This window comes from Mustela putorius, unplaced genomic scaffold (assembly GCF_011764305.1).
Source record: "Mustela putorius furo isolate JIRA1106 unplaced genomic scaffold, ASM1176430v1.1 tig00003853_pilon_pilon_pilon, whole genome shotgun sequence".
Lineage (NCBI taxonomy): Eukaryota > Metazoa > Chordata > Mammalia > Carnivora > Mustelidae > Mustela > Mustela putorius.
Window position 1 is genome coordinate 71,778,187 of NW_025422005.1, and position 22,046 is coordinate 71,800,232.

Sequence of the window (22,046 nt, forward strand, 5' to 3'; positions counted from 1 at the left end):
GCATCCCAGAAAAGTAGGACATAGTGCCAGCATAAGCCATATAGAGCCAGAACGTGCTATGTACCTTTTGTCCACCCTCCCACGATTGTTTCCAATTGGCTGCAAAGCTAACGATTTGCTTCTGCTTGGCACCTCTTGGGCACTGACTGGACGTAGTGGGTAAAACCCCCTACTCCCCCGCCAAGGCAACTTGGTGGTGCTCTCACTCCAGGACTGTTGTAGAAGGCTCACAAAGCAAATGCCTGATGCTCGACAAGGCAAATATGCCATTTCACACAGGGCCTGGGAAGAATTTGATTGGCAGGCTCTTAAACATGTTTTGGGGGGGGTACTCAGGTCCCATGACAATGTACCACTTAGATTAATTCTACTTCCTGAAAACTCTAATTTTATTTTTATTCCACAAATATTAGAGACATAATCATGAAAAAGCCCCAAACAAGGTCCTTGCTTTTATGAAGCCTAGATAACCTAGTGACAAGTGATAATATAACCAGAAATTTAAACTTACAGTTTCACCTCTAATGCCTTTTTCACCTCTGGGTCCCTACAAGAAAACAAAAAATGTTGTTTTAGTGCTACTGACAGTTATTTACCAAATGCGGTTGAGGCTATATATAGAAACACAGTAACCTCTGTTTTTGTTTTTTCTATCTAGCTAGCCTTCTTTAGCAAATTTATATAAATTCTAGTTTCCTTTCCCTAAGATAAGCAAAGCAAAACACAAACAAAAACAAGGTATTGATTTATCACCTTGCGCACAAAGTGAGACAGGGACAACAAGCACTCAGTGAAGCTGAAACAGCAGATCTGATCATCAGATACAGAGCTATTTAGAAGGGAATTTACCAGCTTCAATTCTTCTAATATTGGTTTACCTCAGCCTTTGAAACCCTTGTTTCTAGGGTGATGTCCTCCTTTTCTTTCATTTTCTCTACTCCTCCTTCTGGGCTACATCCCACAAACTTGGGTATATTGTACACAAGAACATTCAGTTTTAATTATTTTCTAACTTTCCTTGAGATTTCCTCTTTGATCCATGGATTATTAAGAAGTACATGGTTAAATCTGCAAGTGTTTGGAGATTTTCTTATTATCTCTCCAGTTTACCAGTTTTTACTTTAATTCCATTATGGCCAGAGAACATACCTTGTGTGACTTCAGTTCTTTTAGACTTAGTAAACAATTTTTTTATGATTCAAAATATGGTCTATTTCAGTGATTTTCCATGTACACTTGAAGAGAAAGTATAGTCTGTTACTAGATGGACCTTTTGTTCAAAAAATCTCTGTTAGTATTTTTGTTTTCATCCTTGTGGAAATTATATATGTATTTTTTATTTTAAAAACAAGATAGTACTACTTGTCTTTTCAGAAACCTGAATTTACACTTTCACAATATGTTATGAGTGTTTTCCACATCAATCCACATTCTTCCATACAATTATAATGTTTATTTAGTGCTTAATAAACAATAATCTTTTTGTTGAATTTCCTATTAGATTATTTCTAATTTTGGTCATGCTAACATTGCAACAAATATCCTTGTACTCTATAAAAATTGTCCTCCAGAAAGTTTATTTGAGTAAGCATGCATGTCTGCACAATATGGGGGTTTATGACTTCTGACACACACCATGTACTATCATTCTTTGTTAATCTTGCAGGCTAAAATTACGATTTCCTTATTTCACCATTGATCAGTTCTTCTGTGTTTCCTGATTGTTCTAAACTCCTTTTAAACTGGGATATTAACTTTCAGAAACGAATTGTTAAGATACCTTTATAAAACTTGTTTTTAATGCCCTAGTCCACCTCCAGCCCGGTATTAACAATTTAGTATGTACGTTTTTTCATACCTCTTTTCCTAAGCAAATATTGACAAATATATTTATGTATGTATGGGGTGACTGGTTATATTTTATAAAACTGATATATACTCTTCTATGCATCAGATTTTTCACACTTAACAATACATCATGAACAGCCACAAGGCAGCTGAACTAGATATAACTGGTTGTTTTCAATAGTAGCATAGTATTCTATGAAACGGCTAGGCCACGGTTTACACAACCATTCTTCTACAAATGAACATGGGATTTCAAGTTTTGCTAATATATCCAGTACTGTGAAAAAAATTTTTTGTAAACTTTCCTTAGTGTATACTGAGTGCTTAATTTCTATTGCACAAATTTCTCTAAGTGGAACTGATTGGTCAAAAGGTATATGCACTTATATTTTAACAAATATCTTTTTCCATGAGGGCTATAATTCACATTTCTACTACTACTGTTCTCCCTAATCCCCTTCTGAGAGGTTAGATGTAATATCTTGTTATTACTTTAATTTGCATTTCTGTTACTCTAAGTTAGGAGAGCATCTTTCCAAAAAATTATTGGATTTGTTTTTCAATTTTCTATTGAGTTTTCTATCTTTTTCACACCAAATTGAAAGAGTTCTTTACACATGAAGTCTTTGTATATTTTTGCAATTGCTTTTCCCCAACTTATATTAATTTTGTTTATGGAATCTTTTCCCATTCAAAATTTAAAAAATTTTAAGTGAACACATATTCTGTTCTATTATATAGTTTTAGGATTTCCTTTCTTATATAAAAGGTATTCTCAACCTTAAAGCTACACTTTAGCTTTCTAAGTTTTTTAAAATAATTTTAAGTCTTAAAAAAAGTTAAAAAAAAGTTGGGTGAAATATGGTTCCAATTTCTTACAGCAACAGTGAGACTAAAATAATTCCATCTCCCCTGTCAGTGATATACGAATGGGCATGTGGCTGATCAATGGACATGAGGAAAAATGCAATGGGAGACTTCTGAAAAAAAGCTTTATTTTTTCTCAAGATAGGGCTGGAGATCAGTTTTCACTTTGGATAATTATATCTGGATTTAATTGCTGAGAAATTACAGTTATAGAAGCTTCATTATGAAGCTAACACTCTGGATGACAGAGTAGAGACATGGAAAGAACCTGGTCTTACATAACATGATTGAGTCACTAAATTAACCAAATCTGAAGCCCTTCCTACCTCTGGGCTTCCCATAATGTGATATAAATTTCCTTATTAAAACCAGTTTGATTCAGGCTTCCTATTAACTTAACAGCCACAATCATCCTGATATATCATTTTTGTTATAATTAAATTCCTATATATTCTGAGATCTAATTCTGGGCTCTAGCCTCTTTACACTCATCTATTTGTTTATTCCTTTGTGCTACCATATAGTTTCATTTATAAGGACTTAAAAGTAATGTTTCCTGATTCAGAAAAGCATATCTTTCATCCCCCACCACTATTTTTTTTATCTCTCACAAAGTATCTGCCATTCTCAAATGCTTATTCTTTCATAGTAGACTTTTCTTAGAAGATTCTTCTTAGAATGGAAAAAATGGACTTGGAAAATATTTGATGGGCATGGTGAATATCATAAGGATCTTTAAGAACTAGCTATACATAAAATTGATTTTAATTGAGCCATTTCTTTATTATCGCTCCTTTGACTAATTAATATTTCACATTTTTTGACAGAGGAGAATTATTCAGTAATCACAAGTATGTGTTTCTTAGCTTGCTGAAAAACCACCGACCAAAATCAGAGAATTCTCCCACTTACAATCTCCCACTTAGACTATATAGCTCTGAGTCGTAAATGCTGAAAATCTAGAGAAATGTTGAGTTACACTTTTTGTTTGCAAAATCAAAAAGTCAACAGTTTTTGTGAGAAATTTTCCCCTAATTTATCAAAGAGAACATTGTTTATACACAAAGTTCCATTTTATATATTAAGATTCCGCGTCTCTCCCTATAATGCTTTCAAAGGATTCAAAATATTGATTCCATGCAGGGAATGCCATTTTCCTCTCCAAATCTCAATTTGTCCCTACCTACTGGGTTCTTTCTCTTGTATGTTTACACTACTATTAGTATTGTAAAACTCTCCCCTGACCACTCTGCCAACCATTATCTTATTTTTCTGTTTTATTTCATATTCAGATTTCTAAAGGCACTGGCCTCTACTAACTGTCTCAGTGTCCTCTCCAGACACAGCTTGGATGGGGGCAGAAAGAGCTGAAGAAACATCACCTATGTAATTTACTAGCTGTACCACCTTGAATTAACTAGGTGAATCTTTATAAACCTAATCTGTTTCCCCATGTCTTAAATAGAAATGATAATACCTATTTTAAAAGTCTGTATAGGAATTTGAGAAAAGTTATTAAATATTTATATTTACTGCCTTCCTTATTGCAGTTTGTGCTTTATCTTCCACTATAGTTTATTTTCTTAAAGATCACTGTTAACCACTCCTTACTTGAAACTCATCTAGCTGAACCTTGTGCTTTTCTGTTTTTCCTGGTATTCCCACAAACTGTCTCTTTTCTTCATAGTGTGTGGGCACTTCCAAAGATTCAGATCTTGACTGTCTGCACTTTTTTTGTTACAATTTCTCCTTCAGAAACGGATTCTTTTTATTGCTTTAGTGATCACCTCTATACTCATGGTGCTCAGCCCCTTCTCCCCTGCTCCAGTCTACTTTCCTTTCTCAACTCCAGTTTTCGTGTTTATCTCACTATACACACCTTCTTCAGTATACGTATAGTATCTAAGCTCTCAGGAATCACCTTCTAGATGAAAATTTTGCCCTTGGCTTCTCAAATACCCAGAGTAATCCTTTTTGGATTGCTCTAGAAATAGGATTAAAGAGGGAAAAATGAGAATATGGAAAAGAAAAGGAAGATCTATATTGTAACAAACTTACAGTTCTACCTGTTGGGCCTATTATACCTTCTTTGCCAGAGGGGCCAGTGTTTCCCTGTTGAGGTAAAAGAAAATCAGTCAGTGCAGAAATGCAGAAAAATTCTAGAGAATTTCTTGTGTAACAGTAAAATAGTCCATGTCCACATAATTCCAGTTTTTAGTAGAAAATCTAATAATATCAAAAGAATTCATAGTACTTTTGACTTGCCGTATGTGACACAATTCTATATATTATTACAGATTCCTGTCAGAAGAGTTACATCTGTGTAATTTCTAACAAACTGCTAAATCAGCAATACAATTTTTGTGTGGTGATAACTTTAATGATGCCATTTTACATGTGGGTTATTACATAAAAAATGCAAGTACTTTACATAAAAAAGAATACATAGAATGATGAACAAAATTTTGAATAACTTTCTTTACGGAGATTGAAGGAGATGTCTGAGTGACTTGCAGCATGGAATTGAGAGAAGGCATGGGAAAGAAAGAGCATCATATATGACTAACTTCAGTTTCTCCATCTGTTAAATATGACTGCCTGTATCATAGAGCCATTTTGAGACTTAAATGTGAAAAATGATTTTGAAACTGTAAGTTGTTATTATGAAGATAACCTTGAATAAGCTCAGTCTGGTAATTCTTCCCAAACTATATATGGAAGCTATCTTTTTTTTTTAATTGAAGTGTAACTCACATACAATATCTTACTAGTTTCCGGTGTATATCACAGTGACTCAAAATTTTTGTATGTTATAAAATGATCCCCACATTAAGTCTAGTTACTATCTGACAGCATACAACGCTATTACAATATGACTGACTACACTTCCTATAGTACAGATTACATCCTCAGGACTTACTTATTTTATAACTGAAAGTTTGTACCTCTTAATTCTCCTCACCCATTTTGCCTACCCCCAACCCCTCCCCTCCTCTAGGAACCAATAGTTTGTTTCCTTATGTCTATGTATCTGCTTCAGTTTTGTTTTTTTGGCTTGTTTTATTTTTTAGATTCTACACGTAAATAAGATCATGCTGTATCTTCCTTTCTCTGTCTGACTCACTATGTCTTTATGAATACAAAATACCTGTTGTAGTTATTTTCCCTCAACCTCCACTCCCACTCCCATTTGCAGCAAATTTCAGTCTTTCTGGCTTATGCTTAACCTGAATTCTTTTTTTTTTTTTTTTTTAAAGATTTTATTTATTTATTTGACAGAGAGAGATCACAAGTAGGCAGAGAGGCAGGCAGAGAGAGAGGAAGGGAAGCAGGCTCCCTGCTGAGCAGAGAGTCCGATGTGGGACTCGATCCCAGGACCCCGAGATCATGACCCGAGCCGAAGGCAGCGGCTTAACACACTGAGCCACCCAGGCGCCCCTTAACCTGAATTCTTAAATGTAGGTATCTGATAGGCTTTCTCTTTATCCAACTCCTGCCATGGTACAGAAAATACTAACAATTGAGATCATTATGTCATAAAGTCTATTCACAGATAGCTTAGAATGAGAGAAATTAGCTGGTACTATAAAAAAATCTAATGGAATCACTTTTAAAAACAAAGACTGACTTTAAATGGTAATTTGTAAGTATGGTCCCCAAATCTCAAAGATCTACAACCAAATCAAGACATAGAACACTACATCAAAAACTAATGATGTACTATATGGTGACGAACATAACACGATAAAAAAAAAAAGACAGTTGATTCATAAACTAATCAAATTTAAGCCCTAAATTGGTTTATCACTGAAAAAAAAAGTCAACAAAGCTTTAATTTAATGAACTGGCCCATGATCTGACTCTAAAATAGTGATTTGTTAAAAGAACGGAGAGGTATACATGAACTCTAGAAAATGGTAGACCAAACAGCAAAAAACAGTGTCTATGCTTATCTAAATGTGTCTGAAAGACAAGGTGTTATGATTTTATTTATTTTATATTTGTATATTTTTATATATTTTATATTTATATATATTTATATATTTTATATTTTTAGAGAGGGAGAGAGAGACAGTGGGGAAGGGGCAGAGGAGGGCGAGGGATAATCTTAAGCCAGCTCCATGCCCAGCATGGAGCATGAGGCAGGGCTCCATCTCACAATGCTAACAACATGACCTAAGCTGAAACCAAGAGTCAGACACTTAATTGACTAAGTCACCCAGGTGACCCTGATGATTTTAATGGTTGGTCCAGTTAACTACACAACAACATCTTTGAAATGAAGAAAAATTAATCCAGATTTCCTACTTCAATTAATTTATTTAATCATCTAGTATTTATTGATTTATTGATTGTTGAACAAGAACTAGTTACTAGACCACTTAATATCCATTCTATATTCTAATTATACACCTCATAACGTATTATTTGGCCAGTCAGCTGTGGATTCAGATTTTGGCTCTTCTACTTACTAGCCAGGTATGGCCTTGAGCAAATTACCTTTCAGAGACTTAGTTTCCCCATCTAAAAAATGGGGATGATGGCATCTCTCACAGGATTTTTATCAGGATTAAATGAGAGAAGGGACACAGACTGAACCCTGGTAGATAATAGTTTTTTTGCTAAGTTATTAACCTATCATGACTTTTCACTTGAATTTATAATGACTCAGTAAAAGATATTGCAATTATAAATTAATATTCATGAGCAGTTACCAGAACTTTATTATTGGTGAAGTGATAAAATTTCTGGAGCTGCAAAGCAGGATAGGGCTCAGACCCTGGCCTACAGAAACCCAGCGCCTAGTAAGATTCTGCTTAGGACAGATGTTAGGCAGGCAGCCAAATATCAAGAAAGGACTAATTAATTGAGAAAGCTTAATAAAAATACAATGAAAGGATTTAATTAGTAGGGAACTTAATATATGTAAGAACTTAAAAGCAATATTTATTAGAGAGGAGGCGTTCCACATATAACTCACCTGCGGATAATCAAGAATTGGGGCTCATATAAAAGCACCAACTTTCCACGGTTCTTCAGAAATCATAAAAATAACTAATAAATTTGCACCTGAAGAAATGTTGAGGTGGGTCTTTAAACAAACATTTCTCAGGGTAACATTGCCCTTTGTGTTACTGAAAATAATTTATTGTAAGAGTTGGAGAAGTGTAGGATTTCAAAAATTTGACTGTTCATTTAATATTTTGCACAAGACACTGATTTTCAGCTGTAAAGTTCTTCGAGATTCTTTTCTCCTGCTTCTGGACCACTTTCCTTTTTCTCTTTGCTGTCTCCACCTTTGTCCCTGTAGTCGCTATTACTCAAGGGGGTGCAACTGCTACAGTCAAACCACTGTTCGACATTTTATCGCTTTTTTTTTTTCTCCCAGTTTTACAGATCATCTCATCAATCAGGAGACTGGTTAATGAAAGCAAAAAAAAAAACAAAAAGCAAAATAAAACAAAACAAAAAAACCAAAAACCAGTGACTGCTGATGGCTTATCTATCCCTACTTATTATATTTGCTACACTTTGCAATTCTAAGTACTAAATAGCTAATGGAATTCTTCAGACACCAACCTTTGTAACTCTTTAAGCAGTTCCTCATCACTCTCCGGGGATAGCTACCCCTGAGTTGGGAAAACATAGCTATTGGGAAATATTTTTCAAAGTGTGGTGTGAGGAGTTCTGGTCCTAGACAAGCCTCCTCCAAGTGGTGCATGGGGGTGGTCTCTGGTCTCTGGTTGCATTAATGCATATAACACCAAACTGCTTTATGTTTTTGTTCCTAATGTGAGTTAATAAATACATTATTCAGTATCAACATTAATTCTGATATGTATTTTCTAATCTAAGAACAGGGAAGATGGGTGGTCTCTAGGGTCTTTTGCTCAAATTAATATATGAAGTGAAAAAGGCTAAGAACATTTGCATGGGGTCTACTGAATTTCTATCTTTTTTTTTTTTTTTTAAAGATTTCATTTATTTATTTGACAGACAGAGATCACAAGTAGGCAGACAGGCAGGCAGAAAGGGGGGGGCAGGATCCCTGCTGAGCAGACAGCCTGATGCGGGGCTCTATCCCAGAACCCTGGGATCACGACCTGAGCCGAAGGCAGAGGCTTTAACCCACTGACCCACACAGGCGCCCTTGAGTTTCTATCTTTAAAGTAATTTTATTAAGTTCTTAATTTGGAGTATATTAATTTTAGAATTCTTAACGCTAATTCTTAAAATAAGCAAAGAATCACAATCTCCCGGCAAGTAGAATGACTTTACACTTACTCTCTGTCCAATAGGACCTTTAGGACCTGATATTCCAACAATGCCAGCATCTCCCTCAGGACCCTAAAAATAGAATAAAAATAAAAAGTCAAAATCTTTCATTCTATATGAACATTTTACAAGTGAAGTAATCTTATAATAATCTATTGAGTTGATTCTTAAAAAATGGAACGTTAATTAAATGGCTAGTTAATGATGTACATGCTGAAGTACTATGGAGGAATTGTTCTGAACTATGCAAGTTACTTTGAAGTGTGCCAAAATGAATTCAGAGAGGGAGAGAGGGTTAGATAAGAGTCACAATAAAGCAAGTCGAGTAAAAAGTTATGGTGGAACCTAGGTAAGAGGTATATGGATTTTTACTCATTCTCTCAACTTTGCTGTATTTTCAAAATAAAATGCTTGTGAAAATGGAATGTGAGGGGACAGAGGTGAGTTATTCTTAAAATTGGTAGGAAAATATATACCTATGTAAAATTTTATATTAATATTCAATTTCAAAATTCAAATATGTAACTCTACGAATGGAAATTTTGCAGATTAGGAAATAGGTTGTCAAAGACTCAAGTCAGAGACTAAATATTGGTATTTCGACATCTTTCTGATGAATAGCAGAAAATGTGTAAACATACTCTGGGGCCTGGGAATCCTTGGAAACCTGTCAAACCTTGAACACCATGTTCTCCCTGCAATGTGAATGGATAGGATAATCATTATTATGCAATGGTGGCCTGGCCTGTAAAATAATAATACTTAGTGAATTTCTGAGTTGGCACATACAGGCTGCCCTTTCAGACCAGGATCTCCACATGGTCCTTGATCACCTTGTGCTCCTCGGTGACCTCTTTTACCTTGAATTCCAGGTTGACCAGGTAGCCCTTGTTCACCCTATGGACAAATAAAAAGGGTGATCTTGACTTTAGAATCTATAAGCATACCGTGGTTTTAAATGAAACCCCAATACAAGTCCATCCTTAGGCAAAAGTACAAGGCACTGGGGAAATCAAATTCTGCCTGGTCATTCTCCCTACCAATATTTTTCACACAAGTAATGTTTGATTATAATAAGCAAGAGGCGTAACAGTGGGGAAAGAAAATTTCAGGGATGTGGTCGTAAGTGTGGAAAAAAGAGGGAAAGGGGAAGGACAGTTGGGCTAAAGAGAGAATGGTGAGAGGTGGTGTGTGTGTGGGGGTGTTTATATATCATGGAATTTGTATTTTATTTGAATCAGTATTACTTTGTTGTGTTTTCCTCACCATACAGAGATGATTCAGCTGATACCAGAAACTGAGCAGGGTCTCCTGAAGTATGCGAACCTTGGCTTTTACCATGGTTATCTTTTCAATCCTATCATTAAGAAATTTCTAGTACTTGTTTCCCAAGGTTCCCTTTCATATATATTCCTTTCATCTCCTCCAATGTCACTTTAAAAATATATTTAAGCACTGCTGTTTTGTTTGTAAAAGTTAAGGGTTTTCTAAATTCATTTTTATTTTATTTTTTGAAATGAAAGTTGTAATATCTTTCACACCACTTCTAAAAATAATAATCAGGAGGAGTTTAGAGTTAGGTTAATAAAAAAATGAAGGTTGGTTGATTTTGATCAAAGATTATTTAAGATTAGCATATTATCCTTCACTGTCTGGAAACAAAGACACAGCTTTGGGACTTGACAAATACAGATCCTTCTTATTGTCAGGTCATACTTAAGAGATAGGAATTTTATTTCACTTTCTGGTTTTAGCACTGGGTCAACTACATTGAATTTTAGTGGAAAGGAATGAGTCATTTCCAGTTTACCCATATGGGTCAGAATACCTGAACATTCTGTAGAACTGAAACTATGAAAATCAAATTAAGAGGTGATAATGATGAGGGTGCCAACATCTTAATCCCTGGCTTTTATAAAATTGCTTTAGACACTGGAGTCATCTTTTGGTTGTAGGGGTCAATTCTGCATTGAGATAGCTCTAAAACAGGTTTTGCTTAGAAAGCCTTATTGAATGTACAATACTCCATTCAATGAGTGTTAATGCAAGATTTCAAGATGATCACTTTGACTCTAAGAAATAAGCTCTACTCCTAATCAGATTTATGAACTGTTGGGTAGATTCAGATTCAGAGGAATAGGAAGTATTTCTAAGAAAGTATGTATCTGGAAGTAATAAGATTTCTCTTTTTAGGAGGAGACAGAGGATGACAGGAAAGAAGAAACAGAATGAGTCAAAGGGCATCTTTTAAAGCATTGCCAATACTGAATTAATGAGTTGGTCTGGCAATTATATGCACTGTGTTTATCACAGGAGAGGAGAATGTCCAGGCCACACACTTTCTTTTTCTTCCTAATGTGTTTTTACTATTGGTCAAATTTATTAAAACCATTAATCTTACCATCCTGTGACCTAGCCAATGAACTCAGGGACAAGATGTTTGTCAATGGTGCTGCTCATCTATCAGAAGAAAACTTTGAAATACCTTTGGGCCTGGGATGCCTGGGCTTCCTGGGAGGCCTGATGACCCCTTGGCTCCTCGAGGACCTGGAGACCCAACCAGTCCTGTTCTTCCTAGGCTGCCTCTGGTGCCCTAAGAAATAAGAAATGAAAATTGGGGTATTTTCTAAAAATCCATCCAGAGGCTCAGTATATTTAGGAGGGGATGGTGTTCCGAAAGGCTGCTGTTGCCACACTACCCGGGTTTGAGACCTATCCTGGGCTTCTTTCCCAAATAAGTGAAATATTTAAGTAATATTTTGACTCACCTAAAGACTCTAATTATAGTTAATGTAATGGTCTGAGGTATTTAAAATGAAAGTACTGAGGCAGTATAGTCTGTCAGTACCTTCTGACTTAAATAGCCAAGGTGCAAAGTATGTGTGTTATGTTCTAACTTTCTGTATTATATTCTGGGTATGCATGACAACTCTAATAACTGATTAATGTTTCCTTAAGAAAAATATTCTATGGCTATTAACTAGACCTACTGTGGTGATCATTTTTCAATATGCACATATATTGATTCATTATGCTGTATACCTGAAACTAATGTAATATTTTATGTCCCTTATATATGTTTCAATTAAAAAAAAGATTAAGAATTTAAAAAAAGTTTGAGTGGTTTATTTGTTAGCCCAGCATGGAAAATCACTTAGTGATATGACTTACATCATGTCCTCAAAGTAAACTTGCTTAAGATTATTACCTTTTGGCAAGAACAATGGCCTGAAATGGTAAAGACATTGGAGCAGCTTCAATAGCCAATTAAAAAACAAGGCAGATGCTTTTCATTGGTTTTCCTTGCCTCTTGATGAATCAACAGATGTTACCAATACTACTCAGTTGTTGATTTGGGGATCCAACGCTGTGTTGAAGTGACTGAAGAGCTAACCTACATGAACAGTTTGCAGATTGACTATAGGTGAGAATATTTTCGAAAAAAAATTAAAACACTGAATCAGTACAACCTCAAGTGGAATCTGCTAAAATGTAATAAAAACTAATAGCAATGCATTGGGAAAATATTTATTGAACAAATTTATAAAAGTTGTGAAAATGTAGTATATTTAAAGCTATGGATGTTCACTGTATTATCCACCATCAGGTCCACTGAGGAAAACACTCATCTAGCATGTGTTATTGAACCAGTAGTGCCAATAGTGAATTCCACTGACTCTGGCAACCTTCATCCATTTTGTGATATTTTTTGTGAAAATAGAAACCAAATATCCTAATTTTCTCTATCACACAGCAGTCTGATGGCTCGGCAGGGATAAAGTTTTATTGAGATATTCTGAGAATGAGATTGAAATGTCTTTGAATGGGAAGACCCACCCTCAACCTCTATTATTAAATGATGAACGGGTTTAGGAATTGGATTTTGCTGCAATGCCTATAAGTGAAGCATATACTTTGGTAGTTGTTTCTTTTTCTTTTTCCTTCTTCTTTTTTTTTTTTAAGGGTGAGGGCAGAGAGGGAGAGTGAAAATCTTAAGCATGTTCCATGTTCAGCACGGAGCCCAACACAGAGCTTGGTCTTACAACCCTGAGATCATGGCCTAAGCCAAAATCAAGAGTTGGATGCTTAACTGACTTGACTCACCCAGGTGACCCAAGTCTTTTCTTTTTTTTTCTTTCAAAAAATCTCTATACCCAACACGGAGCTTGAACTTAAAACCCCAAGATCAATAGTCACATGCTATACCAACTGAGCCAGTCAGGCACCCCATGTGCCAGAGTCATTTTGATGACAACTAATGTTTGAATCACAAGTAACATCAAGCGACTTTATACATTTCCTGTGATGTCAGAAATTAAAACAATAAGTCAGATCTTCATTTCTCACACAAATTTGCAGTGGGTAGATTTTCTGAGCTCAACTCCTTTCAGTAGCATTTTTTAGCACTAGAGGCAAGACATTTCTATACCTCAAAATCCATTTAACTGTGCAGCAGAGGAGTTCCCACCTAACATCAACTGGAAATGCTAATATACAACGTAACGACATGCTAGAAGGCAAATAATCAAGAGAAGAATCTAACAGAATTTTACAAATTCCTTCCAAGCAACAAATATGCACAATTAAAATCACATGTTCATGAATTTGGCAGCACTTGTATGTGTGAAAAGAATTTTCAAAGATAAAATTTGGAAAATGTGTAAAATCTCATTATAAGTCAGCATTAACAAATAAAAAGAAAATTTTGATGAGGGAACTGCAATAAGCTATCTTTCCTCCCACAAATAATTCTATTTTTTCTCATAAGTTGACTTGTATTACAAAAAATTGTACTAAATTATTATATTTTCAATTTCATAAAGAAAAATTTTGTGAAAATCTATTTTTTCTCATTATATAAGTTCTTAAATAGTACCTTAATTTTGCCTACTGCCCTGCAAAGCCCAAAATACAATACTTACAGAAACCATTTGTCAACCCCTATTTTAGGAGATGACTGCTACTTTTTGAGTTGATTCCTGGGATACTAAACTGGGTTGTGCAATCTTTCTTCTAGGCATTCAGCAAATATTAGATTATGATATAGAACATCATTATGTGAAAGCTAGGTCATGGGAAGCCCTATGAGCAGCTTCTTTCCCAAATAAGTGAAATATTTAAGTAATATTTTGACTCACCTAAAGACTCTAATTATAGTTAATGTAATGGTCTGAGGTATTTAAAATGAAAGTACTGAGGCAGTATAGTCTGTCAGTACCTTCTGACTTAAATAGCCAAGGTGCAAAGTATGTGTGTTATGTTCTAACTTTCTGTATTATATTCTGGGTATGCATGACAACTCTAATAACTGATTAATGTTTCCTTAAGAAAAATATTCTATGGCTATTAACTAGACCTACTGTGGTGATCATTTTTCAATATGCACATATATTGATTCATTATGCTGTATACCTGAAACTAATGTAATATTTTATGTCCCTTATATATGTTTCAATTAAAAAAAAGATTAAGAATTTAAAAAAAGTTTGAGTGGTTTATTTGTTAGCCCAGCATGGAAAATCACTTAGTGATATGACTTACATCATGTCCTCAAAGTAAACTTGCTTAAGATTATTACCTTTTGGCAAGAACAATGGCCTGAAATGGTAAAGACATTGGAGCAGCTTCAATAGCCAATTAAAAAACAAGGCAGATGCTTTTCATTGGTTTTCCTTGCCTCTTGATGAATCAACAGATGTTACCAATACTACTCAGTTGTTGATTTGGGGATCCAACGCTGTGTTGAAGTGACTGAAGAGCTAACCTACATGAACAGTTTGCAGATTGACTATAGGTGAGAATATTTTCGAAAAAATTAAAAAAACACTGAATCAGTACAACCTCAAGTGGAATCTGCTAAAATGTAATAAAAACTAATAGCAATGCATTGGGAAAATATTTATTGAACAAATTTATAAAAGTTGTGAAAATGTAGTATATTTAAAGCTATGGATGTTCACTGTATTATCCACCATCAGGTCCACTGAGGAAAACACTCATCTAGCATGTGTTATTGAACCAGTAGTGCCAATAGTGAATTCCACTGACTCTGGCAACCTTCATCCATTTTGTGATATTTTTTGTGAAAATAGAAACCAAATATCCTAATTTTCTCTATCACACAGCAGTCTGATGGCTCGGCAGGGATAAAGTTTTATTGAGATATTCTGAGAATGAGATTGAAATGTCTTTGAATGGGAAGACCCACCCTCAACCTCTATTATTAAATGATGAACGGGTTTAGGAATTGGATTTTGCTGCAATGCCTATAAGTGAAGCATATACTTTGGTAGTTGTTTCTTTTTCTTTTTCCTTCTTTTTTTTTTTTAAGGGTGAGGGCAGAGGGAGAGTGAAAATCTTAAGCATGTTCCATGTTCAGCACGGAGCCCAACACAGAGCTTGGTCTTACAACCCTGAGATCATGGCCTAAGCCAAAATCAAGAGTTGGATGCTTAACTGACTTGACTCACCCAGGTGACCCAAGTCTTTTCTTTTTTTTTCTTTCAAAAAATCTCTATACCCAACACGGAGCTTGAACTTAAAACCCCAAGATCAATAGTCACATGCTATACCAACTGAGCCAGTCAGGCACCCCATGTGCCAGAGTCATTTTGATGACAACTAATGTTTGAATCACAAGTAACATCAAGCGACTTTATACATTTCCTGTGATGTCAGAAATTAAAACAATAAGTCAGATCTTCATTTCTCACACAAATTTGCAGTGGGTAGATTTTCTGAGCTCAACTCCTTTCAGTAGCATTTTTTAGCACTAGAGGCAAGACATTTCTATACCTCAAAATCCATTTAACTGTGCAGCAGAGGAGTTCCCACCTAACATCAACTGGAAATGCTAATATACAACGTAACGACATGCTAGAAGGCAAATAATCAAGAGAAGAATCTAACAGAATTTTACAAATTCCTTCCAAGCAACAAATATGCACAATTAAAATCACATGTTCATGAATTTGGCAGCACTTGTATGTGTGAAAAGAATTTTCAAAGATAAAATTTGGAAAATGTGTAAAATCTCATTATAAGTCAGCATTAACAAATAAAAAGAAAATTTTGATGATAGGGAACTGCAATAAGCTATCTTTCCTCCCACAAATAATTCTATTTTTTCTCATAAGTTGACTTGTATTACAAAAAATTGTACTAAATTATTATATTTTCAATTTCATAAAGAAAAATTTTGTGAAAATCTATTTTTTCTCATTATATAAGTTCTTAAATAGTACCTTAATTTTGCCTACTGCCCTGCAAAGCCCAAAATACAATACTTACAGAAACCATTTGTCAACCCCTATTTTAGGAGATGACTGCTACTTTTTGAGTTGATTCCTGGGATACTAAACTGGGTTGTGCAATCTTTCTTCTAGGCATTCAGCAAATATTAGATTATGATATAGAACATCATTATGTGAAAGCTAGGTCATGGGAAGCCCTATGAGCAATACAAAAATAAATAAAATAAGGCTTTTATTTTCAAGAAGCTTAAAATTAAGTTAAAAATTATAAAATGTTGGGGCGCCTGGGTGGCTCAGTGGGTTAAGCCGCTGCCTTCAGCTCAGGTCATGATCTCAGGGTCCTGGGATCGAGCCCCGCATCGGGCTCTCTGCTCAGCAGGGAGCCTGCTTCCTTCTCTCTCTCTCTGCCTGCCTCTCAGTGTACTTGTGATTTCTCTCTGTCAAATAAATAAATAAATAAATAAAATCTTTAAAAAAAATTATAAAATGTAATATATAAATAGTTATAATAAAAACAAATATTTTAAAGATTTTCCGATGAGAAGAGAGATACAAAGCAAATACTTAGAGCGGTCCTGAATAGGGGAAATTTTTTTTGGTGTTAATCAAAAAGGCATTACTGAGAAAGTAGGTTAGAACAAGATCACAAGATAAAGATATTGTTGGGGCACCTAAATGGGCTCAGTCAGTTAAGAGTGCCATTCTTGATTTCGGCTCAGGTAATGATCTCATGGTTGTGAGATCCGGCCCTGCATTAGAATCCCGTGTCCAGCTCTATGCTGAGCATGGAGCCTACTTGAAATCCTCTTTCCCTGTCCTCTTTCCCTCCCCCCCACTCACATATGCTTTCTCTCAAAAAAATAAAAGATAAAGATATTGCCCTTAAAGATAAAGATATTGCCCTATCACAAATGTGATAGGAGAGGTGATTTGTCAAAAATAGAGTCTCTTAAAAAAAAAAAATGGGGCACCTGGGTGGCTCAGTGGGTTAAAGCCTCTGCCTTCAGCTCAGGTCATGATCCTAGGGTCGTGGATACAGCCCCACATTGGGCTCTCTGCTCAGCAGGGAGCCTGCTTCCCCCTATCCCCCATCCCCGCTTGCCTCTCTGCCTACTTGTGATCTCTATCTGTCAAATAAATAAATAAAATATTAAAAATAAAATAGAGTCATTTATGTAGAAGGCCTGGTTTGGAGAATAAGATCTAAAGATAAAGCTGATTTTGAATATAATACTGAAATATTATTCCTTTTTTCCCCAAGTTATTTCTTCCAAATTATATCATCACATACCTTTTCATTCTTTTACTTATGGTAAATAATTCAACATAGTTAAAGATTTACCTTTTCCAGGTAGATTTTCTTCATTATCACAAAGCTGACTAAAATAATGAATGAAAATGTATTTTTATATTCCTAGGTGCCATGTACTATGCTGGGCACTCACAGGAAGACACCTACAGGATACCTACAGGATATAGCTTCATATTTCTTAATTGATCTCTAAACATTTTTTTTTGTCCCAATCTACATTGACTATTTTTATCTCTTACCATTTCTCTATGTTAATGGCTCTCAATATACATTAAGGAACAATTATGAGGACAAAATCCTCACTGGGAAAAGGTGAAAGGAAGGGGAGAAATAAAGACAGAAGTACAGTAGGGGAAAGAGCAAGAAGGGGGAAAGGTAGGGAGAGAGAGAGAGAGAGAGACAGAATGAGAAGGAGGAAGCAGGGTTGGGCAAATAGAAAAGAGAAAGAGAGCCACGCTGTGGACTTAAGATTCAGGTGGTATGGTTCTCCCATGTTGCTTGCATCATTAATCCAAGTGCACTAATCTCTACTTCCTTCCCCTTGCCACATGAACTTGAGAACCCCGAATTCATGTAATTTATGCTATTTCTTTCCTCTTGCCACACAAATCCTGGATTCGTGACATGGTGTCATTTTAGAACTCATCAATGCAAATGAAAGCAAATCCAGTCATAGTCATCTGAGACTCTGGGATATAAAATTTCAAAAATGTTCAGTGAAGACAGCTGTTATACCAATGGCCAGGTCTCTAAAAAGAATATGACTTTACAGAAAAGGCAAGTCTCAAAAATTGAATTCTGATAAACACTGTCCTCCCCATTAAAAACAAAAACAGGTGGGGCACCTGGGTGGCTCAGTGGGTTAAGCCTCTGCCTTCTGCTCAGGTCATGATCTCAGGGTCTTGGGACCGAGCCCCGCATCAGGCTCTCTGCTCAACAGGGAACCTGCTTCCCCCCCTCTCTCTGCCTCTCTGCCTACTTGTGATCTCTGTCTGTCAAATAAATAAATTAAAAAAATCTTTAAAAACAAAAACAAAAAAAACAGGTGAGAAATCCAAAGAAACCGATGACTTGGAGAAAAGGAAGGTATGTAAGCAAGGGAAAACAAAACAAAACATACATACTCAGATCAATATATAGACTTAGTTCCAGAGATAAACTAGGTAGAAAGCAGATCAGTGTAAGGATTTAAAAACAAACAAAAAACAACAACAACAAAAAAAACAAACAAAAAAAGAAAGGTGGATTGTCTTGCAAGGCTGTGAATATCCTACCTTTGAATGTATTACAGAGGTAATAGATGCCACAGGGAGAGGATAACACATGACAGATTACCTGAGACAATTTTAGGATACCTCAACATTCCAGAATTCTAATAGAGTAGCACTTCACTTATAATTTTAGGCAATTTTTTAAAGACCTTTATTCACCAACAGGAAAAAAATATATATCTTTCCAGTGATGCATGGACAATGGACATTCAGATCTTGTTGAATGCTCCAGAAATTCAATAGGTATTTTTAGCTGAGAATAAAAGAACCCTAAGACTAGTCCTCAAGGTTAACTGAAAACTAGAAACTTTACTCGCAGTGCTATCACACATTTAACAGGGCACACTGGATATGTTCCAAGTCACTTACTGTTCATGTTGGTTTCTTAGAGAGAAATTTGAGGATAGTAGCAGAGTGTTCTGCACAAAGTTCCAAACAATGTCTCATACAAGTAGAGAACAAATATTTCTTATTGTGAACACAAAGATGGATGAGTAATTTTACTTTCAAGAGAAACAGATGCTAATGCCTAAGCATTCTTTCCAGTGTCTTCTAAATGATTTATTTAAAACCAATCAGCAAAGAGTAAGTCATTCTGGGAAATTTTTTAAAAGAAATAAAATCGTATTTAATTTGTTCAGAGATGCTAAAACAATGAAGTTTACCTGAGTTAAAAAAAAAAAAAGTTGACAGTATGATAAGAGTACATGATGTCTCATGGCTAGAAACTTCCACTATCCTCAGATGGAGGTTAGATTCCCTGCTGAATAAGTTTTTATTTTTTTTTTTTTAATTAACATTAACTGACATAAAGTATTATGTAATTTAAAAGCCTACTTAGTGCTATTTTGGTACATTTGTGTTTATTTATTACAATATGATTATTGCAGTAATGTTGGCTAATACCTTTATTATATCACATGTTTATAATTTCTTTTTTGTGCTGAGAACAGTTAAGATTCAGTCTGCTAGCAACCTTGAAATTTACAATATGATATCATTGACTATAATCACTATGTTGTGCATTAGATCTCCAAAATTTATTTATCTAGTAGTTTTAAGTCTGTACTCTTAAATTGGTTTTCAACTCTGCAGGAAGTATCAATTTTGTCTAAACTGAAGTTTATGACTGCTTGGGTCAGTCAGTAATCAACAATATCAGCCACAACAAGAGTTACTTTTTACTGAGTGTCTTTTGTGTATCAGAAACCATAATGGTTGAAAAAGAAGAAAGAAAGAAAAAAAGAAAAAAAAGAAAGAAAGAAAGAAAGAAAGAAAGAAAGAAAGAAAGAAAGAAAGAAAGAAAAACTATATGGTAATATGGTTGTATTGTTTTATTTAAACTGATGTCAGTGAAGGAAATAAGACTTTGACTTCCCTGTGGGGGAGGGAAAGATGGATACATAAGCATGTACATGTTTTTCTGGAATTGAATGGGAAGATCTGGAACGGAAAATGGAGTTATCTGTATACATTCAGAGGACAGAAAGAGAAAGATTTTGGAACAATGATGACTAGTTTATATATAATAGTGAAACATAAAGTGAATGTCACTCTGTTACTTCCTAGGCCCCTTAATTTAGATGTTGTAATTTCATTAGAATTGAAACAAATATATTAAGGAATAAATAACAAATACACATTTTTAAGTACAGGCAAAAATAGAAATCCACATTTTAAAGTAGATTAACAAAGGAAAACCATCTTTAAGATATGTTGAATGAAAAGACAAATATTTTTAATATTAATTTTATAGATGTCTCAACAGCAGAGTGATAAGTTTAAAATGACACTAAACTTCAAATTAATTGTTTTTCTTTAAAGTAGCACCTTGAAAATCGCTAGAAAGATTTTTCCTTTCCCTACTTCCAAGCATCCTCTGTGCTCATACCATTATGTTTATATAGTTATAAACTATATAAATAGTTCTCCCATATTTCTCCCATATTTATGGGAGAAAATAGCAATTAAAATTACTTTACTTACTGTAGTACAAAAAAACAAGTATGATGCCGTAATTTTTTTTTTTTGCATTATTAGGCAACATAAGTACTGCATTTTTTGTTAAGCCAGCAAACCAATGAGTTATAAAAGTAATGCTTTGCTTCCTTTATTCCAAGCAACTAAAAACACTTCTGTTTAAGTAAGAATTTCTCATTTTATTTGGTTTACTAAATATATCCCCCCCAGGAAAGAATTGGCTGTAAAAAATGTGGGATAATAATTATTAGGTGATTATATGCAAGGCTATATTATATAAAAATAATGTAGCATTCATAACATTTTCTTTCAGTGTCAGTCAAAAGTAATGTGGCCAAACGTTGGAAAAAAAATTTATGAATGAGCTGTACACTAAAGTCAGGAGGGGACTTTAGTTTTGAATCTCTAAACATACTAAGGCTTATGGAACTCGGAGCAGGGTTGAGACAAGTCACAGGGCAGCGGAGACAAGTCAGGTCTGCTTGACTTATGTCTATTCCCGAGAGTGTACAAAACTAAGTTTGTTCAGCCTTAATGAATACAGGCATTTCAACATTGTATTACCTCACAGAAATTATTTATACATTTCCATTAGAACAACTGGTGGTCTTACAAAATGGACAGTGCAAATGTCACTCTAATATTGGGCAAAATTCATGTGCCTTATGAAATCTCCTTTACTCAGAACTTCACCTATAATCATAGGACTGACAGGGACTAAAAAAAGGATTATTTCATTATACTTTGGATCTTAGACATGTCCAGGCTCACGCTACTATGAAGAAATAAATGTCCCTCTTTCATTTCAAAAATAACAAATCTATACCCATACTCTCTTACTTGATCCTCGGATAATCCTGTGAACATGCCAGTTCTTTCCTAACTGCAGGTTTTTCCATTTTGGTTCCTTCACAGAGTGTGTTTGCTCCTCATTCTTTATAGACCTGGCTCAGTGTCACCTTCTCAAGGGAGATACAGTCTCACTATACCCAAGTGCAACCTCCTCCACGAGGCCTGCACTGTCTATTCCATCTATAATCTATCTCCCACATGCTCTATCTCACAACCGTATTTCTTTCTTCCACAAGCTGGAATTACCAGATTTCTTTATATATGGACTACTAACCAATTACTGGGTTGATTCATAGTACATTATGAATTCTTTTTATTTTATTTTTTTTAGGTCAAAAATAGTCAAATGTTGGGATGCCTGGGTGGCTCGTTTGGTTAAGCATCTGC

At 35.0% G+C, this 22,046-nt stretch overlaps 1 protein-coding gene across 5 annotated transcripts in view; it reads right to left on the reverse strand.

Moving 5' to 3' along the window:
• COL24A1 (collagen type XXIV alpha 1 chain) overlaps positions 1 to 22,046 on the reverse strand; it is a 411,639-nt gene that overhangs the window by 39,557 nt on the left and 350,036 nt on the right. For all 5 annotated transcript variants that reach the window (XM_045064804.1, XM_045064802.1, XM_013056205.2 and 2 more), the window contains 6 exons: positions 11,477 to 11,584; positions 9,781 to 9,888; positions 9,633 to 9,686; positions 9,001 to 9,063; positions 4,774 to 4,827; positions 512 to 547 (listed from right to left, as the gene is read on the reverse strand). In XM_045064804.1, coding sequence (XP_044920739.1) covers positions 512 to 547; positions 4,774 to 4,827; positions 9,001 to 9,063; positions 9,633 to 9,686; positions 9,781 to 9,888; positions 11,477 to 11,584 — 423 coding nt within the window. The remainder of the gene's footprint in view (positions 1 to 511; positions 548 to 4,773; positions 4,828 to 9,000; positions 9,064 to 9,632; positions 9,687 to 9,780; positions 9,889 to 11,476; positions 11,585 to 22,046) is intronic.